General features: G+C 41.8%; 2 protein-coding genes across 6 annotated transcripts in view; both read right to left on the bottom strand.

The window, feature by feature from the left end:
- The window catches only part of Xrn1 (5'-3' exoribonuclease 1), a 62,554-nt gene extending 48,529 nt beyond the window's left edge, over positions 1–14,025 (bottom strand). For all 5 annotated transcript variants that reach the window (XM_042665705.1, XM_042665706.1, XM_042665707.1 and 2 more), the window contains exons 1-8: positions 13,889–14,025; positions 8,854–9,086; positions 7,083–7,180; positions 5,127–5,236; positions 4,923–5,033; positions 1,713–1,795; positions 710–797; positions 458–626 (exon numbers count right to left, since the gene is read on the bottom strand). In XM_042665705.1, the coding sequence (XP_042521639.1) occupies positions 458–626; positions 710–797; positions 1,713–1,795; positions 4,923–5,033; positions 5,127–5,236; positions 7,083–7,180; positions 8,854–9,086; positions 13,889–13,963 (967 nt within the window). In that variant the 5' untranslated portion in view covers positions 13,964–14,025. The remainder of the gene's footprint in view (positions 1–457; positions 627–709; positions 798–1,712; positions 1,796–4,922; positions 5,034–5,126; positions 5,237–7,082; positions 7,181–8,853; positions 9,087–13,888) is intronic.
- A 938-nt stretch (positions 14,026–14,963) lies between these two features.
- The window catches only part of Atr (ATR serine/threonine kinase), a 68,473-nt gene continuing 58,736 nt past the window's right edge, over positions 14,964–24,700 (bottom strand). The window contains exons 40-47 of the mRNA XM_042665710.1: positions 23,718–23,918; positions 23,445–23,588; positions 21,524–21,674; positions 20,438–20,594; positions 20,185–20,338; positions 18,998–19,149; positions 18,576–18,681; positions 14,964–15,313 (exon numbers count right to left, since the gene is read on the bottom strand). Coding sequence (XP_042521644.1) covers positions 15,140–15,313; positions 18,576–18,681; positions 18,998–19,149; positions 20,185–20,338; positions 20,438–20,594; positions 21,524–21,674; positions 23,445–23,588; positions 23,718–23,918 — 1,239 coding nt within the window. The 3' untranslated portion in view covers positions 14,964–15,139. The remainder of the gene's footprint in view (positions 15,314–18,575; positions 18,682–18,997; positions 19,150–20,184; positions 20,339–20,437; positions 20,595–21,523; positions 21,675–23,444; positions 23,589–23,717; positions 23,919–24,700) is intronic.

The following is a 24,700-nucleotide window of genomic DNA, read 5'->3' as shown; positions in this document are numbered from 1 at the left end:
CAGGCAAGTCAGGGCTACACAGGCAAATCCCATTTCAAACAAAACAAAACGGTAAAGTCTTGCTACTTCAGTTGTCTGTGTTACTCAGTGCCACTATTGCTGTCAATTTTCCATTTTAACTGAGAACATTTTTCTTCCTAATAAATGCTCTGATGTATATTCGTTCAGAACAACTGAATTTCTACTATTAAATATGAAGGGAGTGCAGTGAAACCAGGAGTTCTGCTGGCCTACTTAGGGAATTAAAGACAGATTAAGGGTCAGTTAGTAAGGTTGCTTAACTGCAGTCACTGTCTTTCTTGGGTCAGCACTGAATAACAACTTCTGTGCTTAGCACCTTAGACTAAAAGAAACCCCAGTGTTCTAGCAGTGTAGGCAAAAATCTAATGAAGGGACATTTCTAGGGTAAGTTGGTATTAAACTAAAGGAGGCTCAAGTGTATATAAAATTTTCTTACCTCCAAGTTCTGGCAGAATGGTGATGTATGTTCCATAAAGAAGAGGGAGTGCATCATGATTAATATGTAAATGAGGTAGATGAGGGATAAAATCATTGCCAACCAGAAATCCCATCAAAATCCAATCATCTATAATTCTTTCAATATCATATTTAAATGTGATCTTTTCCTGTGGGCAAATGAAGAGTGAAATAAAATTCAGTGGAAATTTGTGCACACAAAGCTTTGGCCCATGGCTATGTTAATACTTACTTTTAATACTGAAAACTCATAGTCAATATATTCTCTCATCAAAGACAAGTGTAGGAGGTGAAATGTGGTTTCTTCTGGTGCACATACCCTGTAATGAGTAAGATGATCAAAAAGCAGACAGTATTTGGAAAGCCCACTTTTTAAAATGTAGTAGAGCTTAAATTAAAATGATCATTATTAGATACTTAAATCTTACAATTGAATTATGTAATTTATGAGTTGCAGGATAATACAAGGATAAAACGCAATCACAGCAGATGAAATACAGTGAAAGTTGAAAACAACTGGTTTCCATTATGCCATTTTGTGGAAGGACTGTCAGAATTCAGAAGTCTTCAATAACAAAAAATACATGTAAGGCAGTGTGAGTCAGGGCTCACTTAAGGCAACTCAGAATGCACACAGAATGGAAATACATTTATTTTGGTTGGTTGGTTGGTTACTCAGGGCCTGGGCACTGTACTTTACCTTTTGTGCTTATTAAGACTAGTACTCTACCACTTTTGATTCACAGCATCCCTTCCAGTTTTCTGGTAGCTAATTGAATTTAAGAGTTTTATAGACTTTCCTGCCTGGGCTGGCTTTGAACTGCAATCCTCAGATTTCAGCCTCCTGAGTAGTTAGGATTATAGGCAAGAGCCATCAGCACACAGCTGGGATTATATATTTTTATTTCTATAGCAATACAGTCCAGGGCCATAACATGAGGCAATTATACTTTTCTCTTAACTGGGTTGGTATATGCGATTGGCCTATCCTCCAAGGTTAATTATAACAAGTAATATCAAGGGAGAAAGGTGGAGGAAAATTTCCACGTACCAATTTGCAGAAAAAGTATTTGATTATATTCATACTCTCATGATATACATCCATCAAATAAGAATAGAAGGTAATTTCCTTAGTATGTTAACAGGCATTTTGAAAACCCTTACTTAATACCGTGAATTGAAAGTCAGGGCTTCAGTTCAGTTCTTTCTTTCCACCTGTGTGCTGTAATATTTACCTTTGTGTTTTCTTGCCACCAAATCGAACCTCTTCTCGTAAGAGAGAGAAGTGTGCTTCATGACTTGTTAATCCAAGCATGATCTGTTGAAAAAGGATTAGAAAATATTTTTGTTCTGCTGTTTTTGTTTTGTTGTTTTTGTCAGTCGTGGGGCTTCAACTCTGGGCCTGGGCGCTGTCCCTCAGCTCTTCAGCTCAGGGCAAGCACTCTACCACTTGAGCTACAGCACCACTTCCAGTTTTCTGGTGGTTTATTGGAGATAAGAGTCTCATGGACTTTCCTGCCCAGGCTGGCTTTGAACCCTGATCCTCAGATCTCAGCCTCCAGAGTAGCTAGGATTATAGGCATGAGCCACTGGTGCCCGGCCTACTGGTTTTTTTTTAAGAGTATTAGTCCACCAAAGCAATTTACTAAAAAATATTCCTACATAAGGGGGAAAACAATGGAGGGGGTAACAATGTTCAAGAGGAAGTGTACTCATAACCTCACTCATGTAACTGTAACCCTCTGTATAGTAGCTTTACAATAAAAAAAAAAATATTCCTACATAGAGAATAAAGACAAAAATAGATATATAAAATTAAATATACAAATACCAAACTATAAACATTTTTAGAGTATGAATGGAATAAATACTTTTCCAGGAAAAATGTTTATTTTAGAATCCTATGACATTTATAACTGACACTATGTACTTTCCTACTATATGCTGTAAACTCCCAAAACTTTTCTCTTGATTTTCACGAAGTTCTACTTGCCATAAAGGCATAAGCAAGGAGGTAGAGGCAGCGGCTTTTCTAGGGTAAGAGAAAATAGCCTAATAACAGAAGACAGCATGATAAAAAAAAGACAGGGTCCTGCTGCAGGCTAGGACACTTCTAGAGTATCAACTTGGAAAACGCTGCTTTCAGTTGTTCTTCTAATATTCTAATTCTCCAAGTAGGTAAAAAAAATTTAATAAAACATATTAGCCAAACACAATGCATATTCTTTATTTCAATCCTGACCCAATTCAAACAACAAAACAAAATGAAATTTCACGAAGCAGTTAGGGAATACCAAGCCCTTATTTATATAGTAAGCACTGGCATTATAGTTAATTATTAGAAAAAAACTTCCTTAGAGAAACATTATGAAACCTTGTGCACATTAAATGACTTAAAGTCTGGAATTTCCTTCAATAACCCAGCATGGCATGAGAATGAGGGACAATTGAGTCGTAGGGCTTGAACTCGGGCTGGGCGCTGTCCCTCAGCTCTTCAGCTCAAGGCTAGTGGTCTACCACTTGAGCTACAGCGCCACTTCTGGTTTTCTGGTGGTTTATTGGAGATAAGAGTTTCATGGACTTTCCTTCCCGGGCTGGCTTTGAACCAAGATTCTCAGATCTCAGCCTCCTGAGTAGCTAGGATTATAGGCATGAGCCACTGGCGCCTATAACAGATGAAGGTAGAGGACGGGGACATTATACTACCATACCTGTTTTTATTTAGCTTAAAAACTTCCACAAGAGAAGTCAAAGGAATTTGGGGCATAGAGTTGTCAGATCAGAGAGCTTTAAAATTCAGGGGCCTTAGGATAAAGAAAGGCCTCTTCCAAGGACCTTGGCAAGTAACTCCTCCCCCTCCACACACAGTGTAGACACAGCACTAGGACAGTCAGGACTGTACACTAAGTAGAGACCAGTTCATCATAAACGGTGACCAAAAGAAAGTTAAATCTCCCCAATTGTTCCAGAACTTTAGTAACAGCGAGTGGCTCCACGTGATCTCCAGGGGTCTGCGGCTGATCGGCTGGAGGGCCTCAGGTGAGGGCGGGTGGGCAGCAGGTTAAGCTGTTGCTCAAGCGGAGCAGATAGTCTTCCCATTGTGCAGACCATGGGCGCTCAACTGAGCGGAGGCCAGGGCACCACCAGGCAGGCGGGGCCCCCGCCCTCTCCCCCAGCCTGAGCCTGGCCGGTGGGGTCTGCTAGAGGACATGCGCTTCCTCATGGGCTGCACCTCCTCGCCCTGGAGGACGTGAGCTGCCTGCCTACCCACCCTCGCAATCCTCCAGCCTGGCAGGGTCCTGGTCTCCTCCCTGTCAATGCTGGCGCCGCCGGGAGACAGACAATTCGGAGAGGTCTTGGGGACTGGAAGTTGCCACAGAGCTGCCTCAGGTTTACCATCTCCATCCAAACTGGACCAACCCTGAACTTCACTGCTACAGGCAGCTCTCTGCACATCCTATACAGAGCCAGATCCAGGCCAGGCTTTCTGGGAAGACCCTCACTGCTAGAACTGAGCTCCTGCCTGCCGCCCAGGTCCTGATGCCACGGGCACTGACTTAGAGACGTCTTTACTTAACTCAGCAGATGATGCATCTGGGGCAACTCCAAGGTACCCCGAAGTCCCCTCTTCCCGCGGAATTAAACCTACGCTTAGAACCCGTTCTGGGAAACGACACACTGTGTACTTTTGTTTTATTTAGAAATAATTTTAAAAATTTATACAAAGGTTGATCAGTTTAAAATGTGACCAACACAGAAATGTGCTGTTCCCCAGGCCGAGGGGGCCTGGCTCTAGAGCCCTCCAGTGCTCTGCCCCTCTCTGACTGCTCTGACCTGGGGCGATGGACAAATGGATGACGACAGGTAGGAGAGTCCATGATTGGAAGCCGCTAGGCTGAGCCCGCTCTGGGCCTGCCCCTGCATCCCTCACATCTGCAGCTTGGGCTACCTGCCTCATCTCCTGCTTTTTCTCAGCTGGCCTTGTACCGGGAAGCCAATGGGGGAGCCTGGGGAGCCTAGAGCTTTCAAAAAGTACCAACTTGAGGAGTGGAGAGGGACCAGGAAGGGGCAGGGAGAGAGATCAGGAAGAGATGGATAGAGGAGACACTGATCTAGAGAGGCCACAGATGGGACGTAAGACCTAGCCAGCCCACTGGATGGTTCAAGCAGGTAATAACCTCTCTGTGGTTCATCTCAGAGCATGATAAAAGTTACCCTTGGCTTCCAAGGGGCTACATGACTTCCATGTGAGTGGACAGGTGTGAGCTAATAAAGTGCTTTGCAAAGAAAAAAAACAAAGAAAGAACTTTAGTAACAGCAAAAAAAAAAGTAGCAATCAATATTTCTTTGTTAGTATAGCCAGTTAGCTTACTGCATAAAAACTAGGTCTCTCAGATATTTACTTACAATGGTACAACTATAATAACTATAAAAATTACACTTACCAAGTCAGCATCTAAACCATAAAGACAGTGTCTGGTGTTTGGATCATGATCTGGTTTTGCTTTCTCGGATCTGATAAATTCCATGATTTTATGCTCTCCTTCTCCTGGAGTCTAAATTCAATGTTTAAAAATGTTGTAATATGCTATGCTTCAGGATATTAAATAAAGTTTTTAACATTTTTTTAAGAAAAAAAAGATAATAACCTCATGGCCTGAGAAATAGATGGTAACTCCTTGCCATGACTTGTCTGTGGAAATTTTCATATTTACAAAATACTTCAGATGTTCATGCAACCTGGCCATGAATTCAGTCCCTATAAATAAAGTTTCAAAGGTTAATCTGATAAAAACATAAAAACAGTTCCTAGAGACAACACAGGAAATAACTAGATATAGTATCTTCTAAGACGGTCAAAAGCTCTTGTTTATCCTTGAAAGCAAGTTTTTTACGCAGTATGATGTCCTAGCAAATATAACTATTTTAGATGTCAGTAGTCATCTTAAATGAAGTTCGATGACAAAGGGAGTTTTACCACAATCTAAGGACTGAGTTTCAAGTACTTTTCTTTTTGGTGGACATGGGGCTTGAACTGGGAACCTGGGCGTTATTCTCTGAGCTCTTCTGCTCGAGTAGCACTCTACCACTTGAGCCAGAGTGCTACTTCCCTCAAGTAGTTTTATAGAAGGGCAGAGTTTGAAATTTAATAACCTCAACTTTCTACTTCTTTTGCTGGACCTGGGAGTATTTTTGTAAGGCATGGAGTTTTAAGTAGATCACCAATAATAGCTATTATTATTGATCTGTAATTGGTATTGACCTGGAAACTTAACCTACAATGATGTTTAGAAAAACCCAGATGAAGCTGGGTGCCAGTGGCAAACGCCTATAATCATAGCTACTCAGGAGGCTGAGATCTGAGGATCATATTTCAAAGATAGCCCGGGCAAGAATGAGACTCTTATCTGCAATGAATCACCAGAAAACTGGAAGTGGTGTTGTGGCTCCAGTGGTAAAGTGCTCGCCTAGAGCTGAAGAGCTGAGGGATAACACCCAGGTCCACACAAGTGACAAAAAACAAACCAAAACCCAAAACCCAAAACCAAACCAAAAAACCCAGATGAATATTAGTCAGACAATAATATAATATTATACTTTAATCAGAATAAAAGTAGTTATTCAATTGAGCAATATGTTGAGTATAAGATACTCAAAGAAGAAAATCACTAACCCTAGTAAAGAGGAAGTTAGATTTTTTTTTCCCCAAAGTAAAGAACTATAGTCATCTTTCAGAAGCTCAAAAGAGTATAGAACATATTCCTGTATATGAAACTACGGGCTGGGAAGGTGGCTCAGTGGTAGAGTGCTTGCCTTGCATGCATGAGGCCCTGGGTTCGATTCCTCAGCACCACATAAGCAGAAAAAGCTGGAAGTGGCGCTGTGGCTCAAATGGTAGAGCGCTAGCCTTGAGCTGAAGAGCTGAGGGACAGTGCCCAGGCCCAGAGTTCAGGCCCCACAACCGGACCCAAAAAAAAAAAAAGAAACTAAGTTAAACATATTATTGATAAACCTTTACATTCACAGAAATCTTAGCTGCCTTTGAGTACCAAGGTCTGTGGAGAGTGGGTTTCTTTGTTTTTTTTTTTTTGTTGGTCATTGGACTGAACTCAGGGATTGGGAGCTGTCCCTGAGCTCCTTTTGCTGAAGGCTAGCACTCTACCAGTTTTCTGATGGTTAGTTGGAGATAAGACTTTTACTGCTTTTCCTGCCCAGGCTGGCTTGGAACTGAGATCCTCAGATCTCAGCCTCCAGAGCTAGGATTATAGGCATGAACCACTGGTGCATGGCTTTGGTTTGTAATCTTGAAGCCATGGGCGGCTACATGAACTTGGTAATTCACAAACTAAGGCTGCTTTATTTCAATAGCTGGAGGTACTGGAAGTGGAAGCCCTGTTGACTCCTTCTAGGCCCAGGATTCCGTGTACCTGGGAGAGTCCTAGCTACATGTGGGCATCCTGCAGGACCACTTCCGACCAATGTGACCACAACATTTCATGAGCAGACAGAGTAGGGAAAATAACAAATGAGACCCTACACTTTTTGAAAAAAGAGAAGTTTTAACGGGTATTTTAATGGCTAGAATTTCCCCCCAGTCAATTTACCTGGTGTAATGCAGTTGGAATCAAACCTGGCCTCCGTAGGAAGAGTTTCTCCCTTTTCGATGGCCTTTTTTATTTTGTCTTCTGCCTCCTTGGCTGACCTTAAAAGAGAAAAAAATTCTTAAACCTTCTGAAAAAAAAAAAGGAATAATTTTTACTTAAACTAGTTAATAACCAGCATCTACACAGATGCTTTTGTAACTAATAATTCATCAACTTTAAAACTATAGACGTATGAAGTAATTAGAATTGATAAAGACTGAATTTAAGAATTCTTTGCTTTTATCTAAATAATTGAGTTTTTCCTACAAGGACTATAGAAGTTAGACATTAAAAAGTAAAAACCACACAGAACATTATAAACATTTCTGAAATACCTATTATCACACATGCTCAGCAATTTTTCTAGAAACAAGGTAAAACACACTGTATAGTTTTATATGCTCATTACATATGCTATATTTAACAAAATTTATTAATCTTAAATAGTAGTTTTATCATCTTCAATGTCAGTGGTCTATCTATAAGATTATATATACTAATAATTGTAAAATTGTTACAATTTCTCTGCTTCTTTTTTTCTGCCAGTCCTGGGGCTTGAACTCAGGGCCTGGGCACTGTCTCTGAGCTTCTTTTGCTCAAGGCTAGCACTCTATCACTTGAGCCACAGTGCCACTTCGGCTTTTTCTGCTTATGTGGTACTGAGGAATGGAACCCAGGGCTTCATGCATGCTAGGCATGTACTCTACTACTAAGCCACATTCCCATCCCTGTGTGCTTCTTCTTAAAAACATTTAAATGAAAGTCTAGGTATTGGTGGCTCATGAGTAGAGTTCTAGCTACTCAGGAAGCTGAGATCTAAGGATCATGGTTCAAAGCCATCCTGGGCAGGAAAGTCCATGAGACACTTAACTCTAATTAACTGCCAGAAAACTGGAAGTGGCGCTGTGGATAGAAGTGTTAGAACACTAGTGTTGAATGAAAAAGCTAAGAGATAGTACCCAGTTACTGAGTTCAAGCCCCATGACTGAAAGAAAAAAAAAAGCTTAATAATATAAATAACAACCGTTGCCAAAACAATCGTATTTTTAAGGCACAGGATTTACTAGATAGAACATGGGTTTCGGAGTCTCAGAGGATGGACAGAAATGCAATTTGTGCCTGACTCCTGAAACCACATCAGAATGTCAGGTCAAGAAGCTCAACTTTGCGGTTTCTACTGTCTTGCTACTAGCTTATTCTACTAGGCCTGAATCTATTTTTGCAATGAACAAACTCTTCTTTGTGTTTAACCTCTTGAAATCTCTGCAATCAATACCACAGACTTGGATGATATCAACTCACTGGGAATCTCCATTATTATGTATTCATCCATCTTTTTTTCCCCTTGACTGAACAACTATATGACAAAGTTTGGGAATATAACCATGCAAATTATCAAAGAGAAGTTTGAAAAAGCTGAACAGAGTAACTTTATACAAAATCTAATGTAAGCTTTGGGAAATGATACCTCATTTGAATTTCTAACTAGTTAAAAGATAGATTGGGCTGGCAATGTGGCTTAGTAGTAGAGTGCTTGCCTAGGATGCATGAAACCTTGGGCTTGATTCCTCAATACCACATAAACAGAAAATGCTCAAAGTGGCACTGTGGCTCAAGTGGTAGAGTGCTAGCCTTGACAGTGCCCAGGCCCTGGGTTCAAGTCTTAGGACTAGCCAAAAAAAAAAAAAAAAAAGATATATTGTATTATGCCAATTTCTTTTAAATGTTTTACCTGAAACGCCTCCCACGCTGCTGATTCATTTTTGCTCGTGGAGCCACACCATCAACAGCCATAAAAAATATTTTTCTAGGTTTAATAATTCGAAACAACACTTCCAAGTAGTGGAAAATATCAGTAAAGATTTTATCATCTGAAATCCTGAAGTGAACATCATCATCATTAGGATGGGAGCACTGATGTATAATTCCGTTCATATCCAGGTACAAGTTGTCAAATTCTGGAATCTTTAAAAACAAAGAAACACACTCAGATCACATACTATAAGACCATAGCATTTGGGAAAGTGATTGTTAAAAGACAAGAATATGGGGTGTATGGATTCTTATTATACAAAAACTTGAGTAACTACAGTTGAGTAAAGAGTGTAGAGAGAAAGCCAGGCGCCAGTGATTCACACCTGTAATCCTAGCTACTCAGGAAGCTGAGATCGGAGGATCATGTTTGAAGCCAGCCCAGGCAGGAAAGTCAGTGAGACTCTCATCTACAATAAACTACTCAGAAAAAGCTAACAGAGTGGCTCAAGTGCCCTGAGTTTAAGCCCCACGACTATCTAAAACAAAACAAAAAAAAAGATTGTAGATAAAAACAAATAGGAGGAACTAGTACATGTGGAGACCTATTATAAAGTGCATCAATGGGTATGTTTTGGTCCATATCCAATTATCTGCCCCATTCTTTCAGGGTCAATTTTCCTCAATGATTTAAGAGAAATGGAAGAACAAATAGTTTGTTTGTTTTTTTTTTGGGTCCGGTCGTGGGGCCTGAACTCTGGGCCTGGGCGCTGTCCCTCAGCTCTTCAGCTCAAGGCTAGCACTCTACCACTTGAGCCACACCGCCACTTCTGGCTTTTTTCTTTTTTGGTTATGTGGTGCTGAGGAATTGAACCCAGGGCCTCAGGCATGCAAGGCAAGCGCTCTACCACTTAGCCATCTTCCCAGCCCCGAACAAATAGTTTTATATAGTCAAATACGTATGGAAATTAAGTACAGAAGACAATCAGTGAAAGAAGAGGATGAAGTACCTACTTATCAGAAAACAAAATTGCAAGGGGCTGGCTGGCCATGGTGGTGCATACGGCCAAGGTATGTGGGAAGCTGAGGTAGGAGGACTGGCTTGAGTCCAGGAGCTCGAGGGCAGCTCAGGCAATACAGAGAGGCCCTGTCTTGAAACAAAACAAATAGGAAGGGCTGGGAAGGGGACTTAGTGGTAGAGTGCTTGCCTAGCATGTATGAAGCATATATAAAAAGCCAGAAGTGGTACTGTGGCTCAAGTGGTAGAGTGCTAGCCTTGAACACAGAGAGGCTGAGGGACAGTGCTCAGGCCCTGAATTCAAGCTCCAGGATTGGCAAAAAGAAAAGAAAAGAAAAATAATCTCCAACTAACCATCAAAAAGCTGGAACTGAAGGTATAACTCAAATGGTAGAGGGAAAATCACTTCCAGCTGTAAGTGGAAAAGCAGAATTAGAGTACAAGGCCCTAAATTTGAGCCCCCAGTACTGGAAAAAAGAAAAGTATCATAGATAATTGAATTGAAAATTCACTGGACTAAATATTTATGTTTATTCTTTCAATTATAATAGCCTTAGAGATAAATATTTAGCACTCCAATTTTAAAGAAGAGAGTCACAGATCTAGAAAAGATTGATACTCAGTAGTTTGAGATGAGAATATAGCTATAATTAACCTGAATATATCGATATTTGAAACATGTATGTTCTTGACTCAGGAACATGTATGTTCTCAGGAATTAATCCTGAGAAACCACCAGAAACAATATGAATGAATAAAGATTAGTATAATAATATCCATGCCAGTCCCGTACAGGACAAAAAAACAGTAATAATCCAAATGCCTAGTAACAGAAAACTGATAGTGCTATTCTTTTTTTTTTGTTGGTCGTGGGGCTTGAACTCTGGGCTTGGGCGCTGTCCCTGAGCTAACTTCAGCTCAACGTGAGCGCTCTACCATTTGAGCCACAATGCCACTTCCGGTTTTCTAGTGATTTATTGGAGAAGAATCTCACGGACTTTCTTGCCTGGGCTGGCTTTGAACCGCAATCCTCAGATCCCAGCCTTCTGAGTAGCTAGGATTATAGGCATGAGCCACTGGCTTGCTAGTGCTATTCTTATACAGTGTAATACGATTCAGCAGTTAGAAATTATAATGTAGGTTCACAATTGGTATGAAAATGTGAATACATATGATCAGTGACAAAAGCAGGGTACAAAACAGCAAGTTTATGATCCTATTTTCAAAGGTACTTATTAATATGTCTATTTATACAGAAAATATCTTATGTATACAGAAGCAAGGTATTATTAGTAGTCAACTCTGGATGATTAAATTTCAGATTTTACTTTTCTCTAGACTATATAATTGCATTTATAATCTGAAAAATCCCATTATAATTTTGTTTTAGAAAAGACCAAGCCAGACTTGGGTCCCTCATGCTTATAGTTCCAGCTACTTGGTGGTGGAGACTAAGGGAATTACAGTTTGATGCTGGCCTAGGAAAAATAATGATTGACTCTTCACAACAAATTAAGTCAGGTATAGTGGTATATACTATGCTCTAGAAAAATAACCTAAAGCAAAGAAAAAGCCTGGAAACATGGTTCAAGTGGCAGTAGCAAGCACTAAGCTTTGAGTTCAATCTGCAATTCAAGCAAATATAAAATTAAAAACAGCTCTCCTAGCTAGGGGTTGGAGACTATACTGATAAAAACAACACAGATGCTGGATGCTGGTGGCTCATGCCTATAATCCTAGCTACTCAGGAGGTTGAGATCTGAGGATCATGGCTCAAAGCAAGACCATGAGACTCTTACCTCCAATAAAATACTCAGAAAAAAGCTGGAAGAGGCTCAAGTGGTAGAGCACTAGCCTTAAGCAAAAAAAAACTCAGAGACAGTGCCCAGGTCCTGAGTTCAAGCCCCAGGACTGGCAACAGCAACAACAACAACAATAAACGTGATGCAGGTAAAGCATGGCTCAAGTGTTAAAGCACTAGCCTTGATGGAAAAATGAAGGGAGCACCCTTCATTTGAGCTCCCCACAAAACACCAAATACTTTAAAATGGACATTTGAACCTGTATTCCCTGAATTTTGAAAATTCTGGTGTGCCTTATCTAAGATGCATTTTAAAGCAAACATGGTTAAGATAGCAAATCCGCTATGTCATTTTATCCTAACTTCTTTAAAAGTCCAACAGTACAATATTGCCCCATAAGGCCAAAACTGCTATCTATAGAACAGTGTCATAGCATAAGAACAGATACATAGTCCACCTAGGATGTTGATATTAGCATTCCATGCAGCGCGGCTATGACTAGGAAAAACTCCAAGGAAGAGCTTCTTACAGCATCCTGGGCGATGAAGGAAAAGAACAGATAGTCCACACTTAACAACTGTAGGTAACAATCTTTTTGTGACCATTTTTTCAGCTACAAAATCAAAATGCTATGACTACTAATTTTATTCTGACCCTACAGTAAGTATCATAGAAATACTATGTCACGTTTTTCCCTTGGTCGGTGCGGGGCTTGAACTTGGCCTGGGCGCTGTCCCTCAGCTCTTCAGCCCAAGGTGAGCGCTCTACCCCTTGAGCCATGGCACCACTTCCGGTTTCAGTGGTTAATTGGAGATAAGAGTCTCACAAACTTTTCTGCCCAGGCTGGCTTTGAACCGTGATCCTGAGATCTCAGCCTCCTGAGTAGCGATTATAGGCTAGCGACAGGGCTATTTTTCTTATAACTGTTTTTGGATTCTAATTTCCTTGGAGGATTAAGAAACTGAATAAGTGTGGTGGTGCCACCATTACCATCACTGTCTCCAAACCCATTCCTTTCCCCCTAGGGAATACCTTGTAAACCACTCAGACTGATTTAGGTACTGCCATCTTTACTGCCTCAGAGATTTGCTGTGGCCCTTTGTTTCATTTTCATCAAACACTTGTGGAAGACATTACTTTGATAAAACAAGCTTTTTAAAAAAAACTTTTATTACCCTACAGCAATAGTACAAGGGGGTTTCATTCTGATAATTCATTAGATGCATATGAAATACACCAAATTTTAAGGCTTATAGTGGAGGGCTTTTTTTGTTTGTTTGTTTTTTGCTTTGTTTTGTTGGTCATAGGGCCTGAACTCTGGGTCTGGGCACTGTCCCTCAGCTCTTCAGCTCACAGATAGCACCCTACCACTTGAGCCACATTGCCACTCAAGATTAGTCCTCTACACTTTGCGCCACAGTCCCACTTCGTCTCGTTCTGGTAGTCAAGGGAGATAAGAATCTCACGGATTTTTCCTGCCTGGGCTGACTTTGAACCTCCATCCTCAGATCTCAGCCTCCTAAATAGCTAGGATTACAGGTGTGAGATTACGTGTTACCAAGTCATTACAAACAGCGATCACGTTTTGTTTCACTCTATAAAGATTGATATTCAAGTATTTGTTGATTGAAAGACCCAGACAAAGTCAAAATTAGTTGTGCTTATTTCTGCAATGTGTATCTTTTTCTTTAATCCTCTGTAGGATTAAGTGCCCCTTACATCTAGCTCAGCCTATATTTCAAGTGATAAAAGTTGAGTTCGTATTCTGCACTTTCCTTCTGACTGGCATGGGGCTTGAACTCGGGGTCTGGGCTCTGTCCAGGGCCGGCGGAATGGGGCGGGGAGGTGGCTGTGGTCGGTCGGTATTCTGGGCCCCGCGTGGGGGGCTTGGGGTGCGGGGCCCGCGGAGGGGAGGTGGCCGGGCCCCGCGCCCGCGCCCCGCAGCCCCGCCGGGGGAAGCCACTTGTGGCGCCCAGCGAAGCGGGGGAAGGAGAGACGTGAGGAGCCCGGGCGGCGGCCGCGGAGGAGGCCCCGAGGCCCGGAGGGGGGCGCTGGCCGTGGGCCCGGGCCCCCGACCCCGGGAGCCGCCGCCCGCCCCGCCCCGCGCCCCACGTCGGGCCGGCGTCGCGTCGCGCAGGCCCGGGGCCCCCAGAGGCCGCGGGGCCGAGCCCGCCCGCCCGCCTTCGCTCACGCACCTGGTGCTCTTTCACCACCTCGCTGAGGCAAGGGTACCGCTCCGAGATCCAGCGGTAGAACTTGGGGACCCCCATGTCCACCGTCAGCCCCAATTCCAGTCAGGACTAAACCGAAACTGAACGCCCGGGCCGTCGCCCCGCCGATGACAACACGCCGCCCGGCGGACCATAGAGAGCGGGCGTCCCGCGCGCCTAGAGCGGCCGCGCTGGAGGCGTGTCCGGGGCGGGGCGTACGCGCGCCCCGCCCCCGCAGAGCCCCGCCCCCGCCCCGCCGGGCCTATGGGAGCCTCCCCTCGGCTGGGAAGTGAAGGTGGCCGGGACACCGACGCCTGGGGTTGCTAACCCGTTTGCCAAGGCGATTTGCGAAAAGCTCTGGTGCTGTTTGAGAGGCCTCTCAGAATGACGTGAACGTACGGTTTTTTTCCCCCCAGTGTTCTTTTCCTTTGTGTCTCTGATCATATAGAATAATAATGATCGGAATGACACTTCAGGAAATGTTTTTTCCCCTTTGCTTGTTTTCGTTTTGTCTTGGAGGGCCAGGGGTCACACAGGCAGCAGGGGCACGCACTACACACCATGTTGAAAAATGAGCTGTGAAACCTGTGGGCCAAGGCGGGAGGGAAGGGGTGCCACTGTCCATAAAGAAATGTACTCTTGAGCTGGGGATGTGGCTCAGGTGGTGGAGCGCTAGCCTTGAGCAAAAGAGCTCAGGGAAGCGCCCAGGCCTGAGTTCAAGCTTTATATATATACATATAAATGAAGTCAGGCTGGCTTCCTTTTCACATTTTTTTTTTTTTAAATCTCAAGAACACACCATGTTCCATTTCTTCAGGTAGAACATACGGTTGAACCTGGAGTCTGTGGCTCACACCTGTAATTCTGGCAACTCAGGAAGCTGAGCCCTGCAGAATCATGGTTCAAAGCCAGCTTTGAGACTCCCATTTGCAATTAACCAGTAGAAAGCTAGACTGGAGGTGTGGCTCAAGTGGTAGAATGCCAGCCAGGAACAAGCTAAGCAAGCTCAAGGCCTGGAGTTCAAACTCTAGCACCAAGAAGAAAAATACACAGTACATGCTAAGAAAAAAGTTTTAATGACTGAACACACACCATCATTATAAATATAGTAAGCAGACAAATAAAACCAATTCTTCTGAGAACAAAAACCTATGTTGTGCTTTAGAACTGAATAGATATAACTTATTGGTGCATTTAATTTTAGATTATTAAAATATTCTTTGAAAGAATTTCATTTCACATATATGGGGTCCAACCAAGGTACATTTGGCAGAGTAAATTTTTATCAGTAGCTTCTTGAATGAGGTAATGCACATGTCCTTCGATAGACAGAGGCAGGCCTGTCACTCTGTTTCGGTTCTTGATGATACCTTGTAGTCGCTGCTCAATGTCAAGAACATGGGTCTTGGCCTGAAAATTAATACAGTATTTTAGGGCTATGGAGCCAATAAAATGCGGTATTCATAATTTAGAATCTTTTCTTGATATTTGTGTTAACGTCATTTTACTGACCAGTACCCTTTTACAGGAACAAAAATAAAGAAAATGAAACAAATCTAGTACCTTGATATAGTACCTCAGGTATTGTGAGACTGCCAGCCTCAATCTTTTCACTCAGGTTTGCTTTGTCATTTGAGGTCTTTTGTGCTTCTATACGAATTCTAAGACTGGTCTTTCTATTTCTGGGAAGAATGCATTTGGAACTTGGATGTGCATTATTCTGAATCTGGAGGTTACTTTTGGTAATATAGCCATTTTTGCAAGGTTAATTCTGCCTATCTATGAACACAGAGGCCTTCCTATTTTGTAGTGTCTTCTGTATCTTTCTTCAGTGTTTGCTAGTTTACATTTTCTGATGGAAAATGACCTAAACTGAAAGCACTCACCTTCCCTTGTGATAGCATGTTAGAACGATTCCTGCTGCCTACCCTGCTGACTCCCCTTGCCCCTGAACAAACACACCCAGAGGTTTTGGCAAGAGCCTGACACAAAGGCCACATCTGGCACTGACGGCCCAGCACTGTTGGGACCTTGAAATTCCTCAAAGAAAACAACATTGCTCTCCTATCTGACCGCCTCACCCCTCCCACTTCCATCCGCCCTGCCTGACCTCACTTTTTCAGCCTAATAAAAAGAAACCTTAGATGTAAGGGAAGCGTGCCATGTTTTCTTCAGCCAGGTTGAAGTAGACTTGGTCCTTCTCAGGTTTTGGCTTATTGGCTCTTTATTCATACTCCCAGACTTGAAAGAGTTCCTTAACTTTCACCTCTCTGGATTTATTTCTAGGTATTTTATTTTTTGAGGCTATTTTGAATGGGATAGTTTTCTTGTTTTTGTTTTTTTTTTTGGATCTGGTCGTGGGGCCTCTGGGCCTGGGCACTGTCCCTCAGCTCTTCAGCTCAAGGATAGCGCTCTACCACTTGAGCCACAGTGCCACTTCCGGCTTTCTTCTTTTTGCTTATGTGGTGCTGAGGAATCGAACCCAGGACCTCATGCATGCAAGGCAAGCACTCTACCACTGAGCCACCTTCCCAGCCCCAGTTTTCTTGATTTTTTATATAAGCTTTTATTTAGGTGGGAGGCCCACCGGTGACTGCATCACTGAGGCAGAAGGGTAACCTGGGATTCACAGTGAGTTTCAGGTCAGCCTGGACTTACATAGTGAGACCTTCTGCCCAATCACACACACATACACAAAACCCACAGTAATTCTGTATGTTGATAATGTATTCTGCTACTTTCCTGAAAGTGTTTATTGGATCTAGGAGTTTTCTAGTGGAATCTAGGCTCTTGTAAGTGTGGAATCTAATCATTTTCATATAGGGCTAATTTTGACTTCTCCCTTCCTATTTGTATCCCCACCTCCCTTTTTGTTCCTCTTGCCTTTTAAGAATTCATGTACTTCACAAGAACAAATAGAATTGAACCCTGATACTAATGTTGTATGCTGTGAATTCCTCCTCCTCAGCTTTCATCTTATTCATTTGGGTCTTTTCTTTCTTTTGGCTTAGCTAAGAAATTTTCTATCTCTTATCTTTTGGAAGAACCAACTCTGTTTCATTTTTCTGTTGTAGTATGCTCTTGGTTTCCATCTTAGTAATTTTTGCGTTTTCATTTTATTGTAGAAACTTTTTTTTTCTTTGTCAGTCCTGGGGCTTGAACTCAGGGGCTAACCAGGGCATTCTAACACTTGAGCCACAGCACCACTCTGGCTTTTTCTGTTTATGTGATACTGAGGAATCGAACTCAGGGCTTCAGGTATGCTAGGTAAGCAATCTACCACTAAGCCACATTCCCAGCCCTATTACAGAAACTTCTGAATCCCCCCCTGACCCAATGATAATTTGAAAGTATACTGTTCAATCTCCACACATTTGTACAGGTCTGTTGCTACTAATTTCTAACATTATTTCATGATGATCTGATAAGATACAAGATTTTTTTTTGGGGGGGGGGGTATATGTTAAGGATTTGCTTCATAGCCCAAACTGTTATTTATTCTGGAAAAAGTTCATAGGCTGCTGAGAAGAGTTATATATGGGCATGGGCTGGGAGGGTGGCTCAGTGGTCAAGTGCTTGCCAGCATGCATGAAGTCCTGGGTTCGATTCCTCAGTACTACATAAAGAGAAAAAAACAGAAGTGGTGCTGAGGTTCAAATGGTAGAGTGAAAGAGCAAAAGGAACTCAGGGACAGTGCCCAGACCCCGAGTTCAAGCCTCAGGACTGGCAAAAAAAAAAAAAAAAAAAGATTTATATATGCCACAGCCATTGGATAGATCATCATGTCTCCAAGTATAATTTGTACTAATTATTTGCCTGCAGGAGGAGAACCCTGAGAATCTTGCGTCCTGTCTGCCAGTCTCAGAGCTTTCTGACCCTGTCCTTCAGTAAGTTACATTTCAGGAGGGAGCAGAATGGGAAAACTGAGACATCAGCCAGATGGTGCTTGCTGCTCTCAGTCCAGCCCAGCAGCAAAGCATGTGTCTAGCGGAGGCAGCTCCAAAGGTCTTGCAATCGCTGGCTAGAGGACCAGAGCTCTCAATGTCTGCATGGCAGGCAGCGGGGTTCATGCCTCACCAGCAGACAGAGCCACCAGCCACTGTCCCCTTCACAGCTGAACTCTGACCTCATGGTGGAGCATTCTAGGGCACATGGAACAAGGTCATCCATGTCCTCCTCGATCGTGTTCTTCTTCATCCTCGCCTGACATGCACACTCCATCCCTCACTTGAATTTAAACTTGCAGGAACCGCCCACCAGCTGACCCTGCGGCGGGGGTGGCCGGCTGCCTGCGCTCACCCTGGAAGGCTCAGCTAATTTTGATAAGGAATTAATACATTAATCAAGACAGATGGTGACCCACTTGTTTCACTACATTAAGGTTCAGACATGGAGTTCTCTAAGGGCAGACAATCTGTGCTCAAATTTTCTCCACTATTATCTCATAAGTACACCTTCTGTCTAAGGCTAAAGAAGTGTGTCTTAAACTGTTTTACTTGATGAGTGCTAATAATGCTAACATTTGTAATGACAAGAAGATGTAGAATTTACAACAATCAATAGTCAAGGGCAGAATTTAAAATCATTTGTCATTTTAGAAAATGCAGTACTGGATTAGAGCAAACGCGCCTTTCACTAACCTTTTCATTCACTAACCTTTCCACTTACTAACCTTTTCATTGACCACTTCCCCGGTCTCATTCAAGGATCCTTTCGAAAGTCCCTTTGGTGGTTTACTCCACTCCACTAGAGGGTCATGTATAAAAGTCTTTAAGACACTACAGTGGAAACAAATGTGATGAACGTAAGACAATGTTATTTTTGCAAAAAAAAAAAATCCTGCTAAAAATAACAAGTGTACATGAAAGAAAGATAATGGTAATGCTCTCAATCTCTTTTGGGGACTTTTTTTTTTTTTTGTGAAAGAAGGGTAGGGATCAGGGAAAGGTGGAGAAGAAAGAGGCAAGATAGAACAAGATAGAAGAGAGTGAGCGAGAAAAAGTGCTGCAAGCCATCTCTCCATAAAGAAAAGCGAGCAAGAGACCATTGCACTCACAGGCACTGCTAAGGTACGTAGAAATTACAGACCATTACCTCATTAAAGGCTCCCTCTGATCTCGTATCAGCCGCAGTGTAACTTCACAGGCTCTTCGAAAAAGACCCTCTGTGCCCATAGGACCCATTGCATAAACCATATTATGAGTGAGGCGAAATGGTACAGTCTCTGGAAATTCAAAGGTTTCTCCCTTAAAAAAAAACAAAACAATCAATTTTATAGCAAAGTAATGGTATCAAAAATTTTAAAGTTTACTCTTCAGCAAAGAACAAAAATATCCTCTATGTTTGTAATCACATTAGAGGTTTATCAAAGAAGAGTCACGTGGCTGCTTTTGCTTTTGTGGACCTGATCCCACAACCTGATCTTGAGTAAGATCTAGAAGATGAGTGATTTCACCATTCACTGATTTAATGTATTTAATTTTATGCATTCAATATTAAGTCCAGAAGTTAGATGCTCACCGGAAATGAAACATGTCATACATGTCCAGCTGTCATTCTGTAACTTGTCTTTCCTAGGATTCTTTTATCCTTGCAATCTGTTATCCTACATTTCCCTTTTGTTTGACTTGATCTATGCCAGTTGTTTATCTAACTTGTCCACATTGAGCCTGACTTTTCAGATTCCTGTGCCAGCACAAGGCAACCCATCGAAGACCCGCATGGAGAAAATGGTGGACTGAACCCCTTTGCTTTCCAGGACTGTTATGCTAGAGAGCCAGAGAGGACCTTAGAGTTGAGTCTGATTCCTTCATTTATTTCTAAGATTCCACATTGGACCTACAGAATCCAAATCTCTTGGGATCTCTAGGTATCCAGTTTTATAATTATTACTATTCTTGGTGGGATTGAATCAAAGGCTTCATGCATGCTAGGCAAGTAATCTACCACTGAGCTACATCCCCACCCCTGAATACTGCCAGATTTGGAAACCACCATATTAAATCACTCTATCTGTCTAAAACTAAGTCTCAATAAAACGAACTGATTCTCCCAGGTTCACATAACTACTGAGTTACCGTCCTAGATGCATTTGAACTTCAAGTTCAGTACTACTGAATTTCCTCTATCACTCCACTAAAATTTCTCCATCTTAAATTGCTTTACTATGGGATCTACAGAGGAAAACCAGGCAGGAAATTCCCATTGTGATTCAGTTCTAAGAGTTGCCAATAGATATCTCAAGGAGGAACAGTTGTTGAAGGAAGGAAGCTAGGACATACCTTATTAAAAAGACAGTTGAAATCCACATGTACACATTCCCCAGTCAAAGAATCAAAAAGAATGTTTTCACCATGCCTGTCTCCAAGCCCCAGGAGATAACCAACAATAGACATCACAGCGGTTGAACGGCAGTATGCGGATCTGCTACTATACCTAAACAAATGATTGCATCTATCAGATGAGACAATAAAAAACGTCAAATCTACAGATCAACATTCCATCCTAATGAGGTATACAGTCTTCATAATTTACCATGATGTAGGATCTGGAAATGTTCTCAGAAACCACTCATGAAAAATAGGAAAGTGCTTGGGCAGGAGAAATTCTTGGTATATTTTCAGTTTCTCACACAATGATGCTGACTTGGGTAGCATACACTGGCGAAGTTCCTTTCCGGTCATATACACACCTGCAAAGCAGAGTGATTTCCATTCATCACACCCACGTGAAAAAAAAGACAAACAATATTCCTATTAAAATATATCAAGATATGTCTGCTGTCACTCAAATTGTTAAGAACAAAATTATGTGTATCCCACTATTAAAAAGAGCTGGCCATGTGTACAATTACTTATTTATATCACTCCTGTTAGTGTATATCTCTTTATTTTGTCATTGATTATAATCACTGACTATTAGTATTAAGCCTGATTTTCTTTTTTTTTTTTGGTTGGTCGTGGGGCTTGAACTTTGGGCGCTGTCCCTACGCTCTTCAGCTGAAGGTGAGCGCTCTACTGCTTGAGCCACAGCGCGACTTCCAGTTTTCTAGTGGTTTATTGGAGATAAGAGTCTCACGGACTTTCCTGCCCGAGCTGGCTTTGAACTGCGATCCTCAGATCTCAGCCTCCTGAGTAGCTAGAATTACAGATGTGAGCCACCTGCGCCCAGCACAAGCCTGATATTCTAACATAACCATTTCTGTTTCTTCTGAGAGTCGCTCTCATTATTCACAATGTATTTACTTCTTCCCCCGGCTCCTCCCCCCCCCCCCCCCCCAATTGGGAGTCTTTATTACAAAGCCAGTGCTGCAAGTGGACTCAGGTCCCAATAGAACTCGCAGCCTACTTAGTTATTTTCAAAAGGCTGATAAAAAAGGAAGACGTTTGTTTCACAATAGCCCTGCAATATCTTGGAAGAACAAGTTCTAAAGTTCCTTAACATTTTTACAATGAGAGCAAGTTTCAAAACCCAAGGGAGACAGGAAAGGAAGATGGGAATCTTACAGAATCGTCACTTAATGGAGATTTTACCTTGGCTTGTATTAAACATATATACTGACATCCATATTTGATATGTTCTTAGCACTGTATGATACATTTATTAGAACTAACTGAATACCCTTTTCCTTATAGAGTTTGGTCAGAATAGGCCTCAAGCCGGCAGTGTTGTTCACCCATTCAATAATGCCACTCTCGTCATTCAGTGGAATAACCGCATAGGTTCGGATATGAAGTTCTCTTCGGCGAGACTCTGCATCTTTTCTTAAGCTCTGTTTAAGAAATGCACAAAAATTTAAAAAGAGAATGAACAATTCTAAATCCGACATCAAGTGTATCTAAATATTGTTCATTTCATAGGAAGAGAATATCAATGAAGGCTCACAATGTACTGTGGGTAACTCCTCTGTAAGGTAAAAACTACTGCATAGCGTCCTCCATCTGTTTCTAAGCCTTAAGAATCCCCCAAAAAGGGGTTGGGAAGATGGCTCAGTGGCAGAGCGCTTGCCTTGCATGCATGAGGCCCTGGGTTCGATTCCTCAGCACCACGTAAGCAAAAAGCAAAAAAAAAGCCGGAAGTGGCACTGTGGCTCAACTGGTAGAGCACTAGCCTTGAGCTGAAGAGCTGAGGGACAGTGCCCAGGCCCAGAGTTCAGGCCCCACGACTGGACCTCCCCCCCCCCAAAAAAAAAAGAATGCCCAAAAAAGTCTGATAAGGGATATGTATATGTGTATATGTATATATATGTATATATCCTTTAACTATCATAGCTATCTGTATATAACCTGATACTAACTAGAAAAATATCTGTAAGACCTGATACTAAAAATATTTCCCATCATATCTTTCATTTTGCTCTATAAACATCTTATTTGTTAAAAATTGAGTAAAACAGGCAACATTATTATGTAAGATTGAAAACAGAAAATTGGTGATCAAAAAAGGGACTATAATATCTTTCTGCTCATGTTCAGAGCATGATCAGTCACCAAAATATGTGAGCAAGTGAAGGGTTCGTCAGTGGATAAATGCATAAAATAAATGTCACATTTTCTTTCTCATTTTGTCAGTCCTGGGGCTTGAACTCAGGGCCTGAGCTTCTTTTGCTCAAGGATAACACTCTACCACTTGAACCATAGTGCCACATCCAGTATTTTCTGTGTATGTGGTACTGAGGAATCGAACCCAGGGCTTCCCACATGCTAGGCAAGAGCTCTACCACTAAGCCACATTCCCAGCCACACGTCTTTTTTTTTTCTTCATATTTAAAAATTTTTTTTTATGGTGTCCACATCTTCTTTATTTGGAATATTATTCAATTTCAAAAGGAAGGAAGTGCTAAGCCTTTAAGACTAATGCCAACTAAAGAAAACCAGTCACAGAAGGGCAAATACTACATATGATTCCATTTCTATGAGGTACCCAAGATGGGTGAAATAACAGAGACAGCAAGTAGAACTGTGGTTGCTGGGGACTGGAAAAAGAAATGGGGCACATTACTGTGTAATACATGGTTTCAATCTGGGAATATCACAAAAGTTCTGGAAGGGCCAATGGTGATAGCTGCACAATACCGTGAATACACTTAATACACAGAAACACATTTAGAAATGGTAAATTTTATGGGTTTTATTTTTTGTTTGTTTTTTGTTAGTCGTGGGGCTTGAACTCTGGGCCTGGACACAGTCCTTGCATTCTTCAGCTCAAGGTAAGCACTCTACTGCTTGAGCCACAGCGCCACTTCCAGTTTTCTAGTGGTTTATTGGAGATAAGAGTCTCACGGACTTTCCTGCCCAGGCTGGCTTTGAACTGCGATCCTCAGATCTCAGCCTCCTGAGTAGCTAGGATTACAGGTGTGAGCCACCAGCACCTGGCTAATTTTATGTTATATATAAATTTTACTACAAGAAAAAAAAATTGTGAAAAAAAGGCCAGTATACTTCTTTCCTTTCTGAGAAAGTAGTATGACTGCATACTGAGAAGACTGATCATATGATGGTAATTCTGCTAGTTCCCACATAGAAGCAAACCATCTCCAAACCTTGTTAATCAAAGAGTTGAATTCCATTAGTCTACAGTCCTTTCTCAGGTCATCTTTTGGCTTGCACATCATGATGTACAACTTTCCATCTGAACCTTTTATAGAGATTTTCTTTGGTTTCTGAAGAGAAGGAAGAATTTCCACCTAAAAGATGACATCATATTAGTTAAAACCAAAACTGCTTAAATATCTGCACACTGAGTTATGTAAAATAAAAATGAAGATAATAGTAAATTTCAAAGGCATTGCTCTCATCATATAAGTGAAGTTTACCGTATCATCGAAGCCTGTGATATAGACCCAATGCCCGGGAAATGCATCATGGTTGGCATGGGCACCCAGAATGGAAGGAAGTGTAGGTATCATGACTGACTGCAAAGGAATGAGGATCTCACTGAATGTCATATCTTCCACCAACTTCTTCAGCATTTTAAAGTGAGTATTCATGCTAAATGTGGAAACACTCATATCAAACTGGAAAACAAAAGTAATACATTCTTACTTCTATGTTTATCTTTGAATTATACAATGCTTAATTAACTTCCACCACAATAAACATTTCATTTTTATGCTACGTTAATTACAAGAGTTTAGCAGTGTGCAGTTTCCTAAGTAGTTATAGTCATCTTGCTTTAACCTAGTAGCATTAATGAAACTAACACCACAGGATTGTTTAATGATGAGAGCTGTGGTCAGACATTAGAAAATCCAAAAAGATTTGTAAAGTCAATTCATTTGGCAGCAAAATGATACTCAAACATGTATTTTTAAATACATGATTTTATGGTTTAATTTTATATATCTTCTACTTAATATTCCTTCTAAGAAACTTAGGTAATAGCCAGGCGCCAATGGCTCACACATGTAATCCTAGCTATTCAGGAGTCTGAGATCTGAAGATTGTGGTTCAAAGCTAGCCAGGGAAGGAAAGTCTGTGAAACTTTATTTTTTCTTTTATTTATTTATTTTGTCGGTCATGGGGCCTGAACTCTGGGCCTGGCTGTCCTTCAGCTCTTCAGCTCAAGGTGAGTGCTCTACCACTTGAGCCACAGCACCACTTCCGGCTTTTTCTGCTTATGTGGTGCTGAGGAATCAAACCCAGGGCGCCTCATGCATGCAAGGCAAGCACTCTACCACTGAGCCACCTTCCCAGACTGTGAGACTCTTATCTCCAATAAACCACCAGAATACTGGAAATGGTACTGTGGTTCAAGTGGTAGAGCGCTAGCCTTGAGCTGAAGAGCTGAGGGATGGTA

The sequence above is a fragment of the Dipodomys spectabilis genome, unplaced genomic scaffold (genome assembly GCF_019054845.1).
Source record: "Dipodomys spectabilis isolate Male_0828 unplaced genomic scaffold, ASM1905484v1 ptg000342l, whole genome shotgun sequence".
Classification (NCBI taxonomy): Eukaryota; Metazoa; Chordata; class Mammalia; order Rodentia; family Heteromyidae; genus Dipodomys; species Dipodomys spectabilis.
The sequence above is the reverse complement of the archived record's forward strand: the minus strand, read 5'-3'. Positions and strand labels throughout refer to the sequence as shown.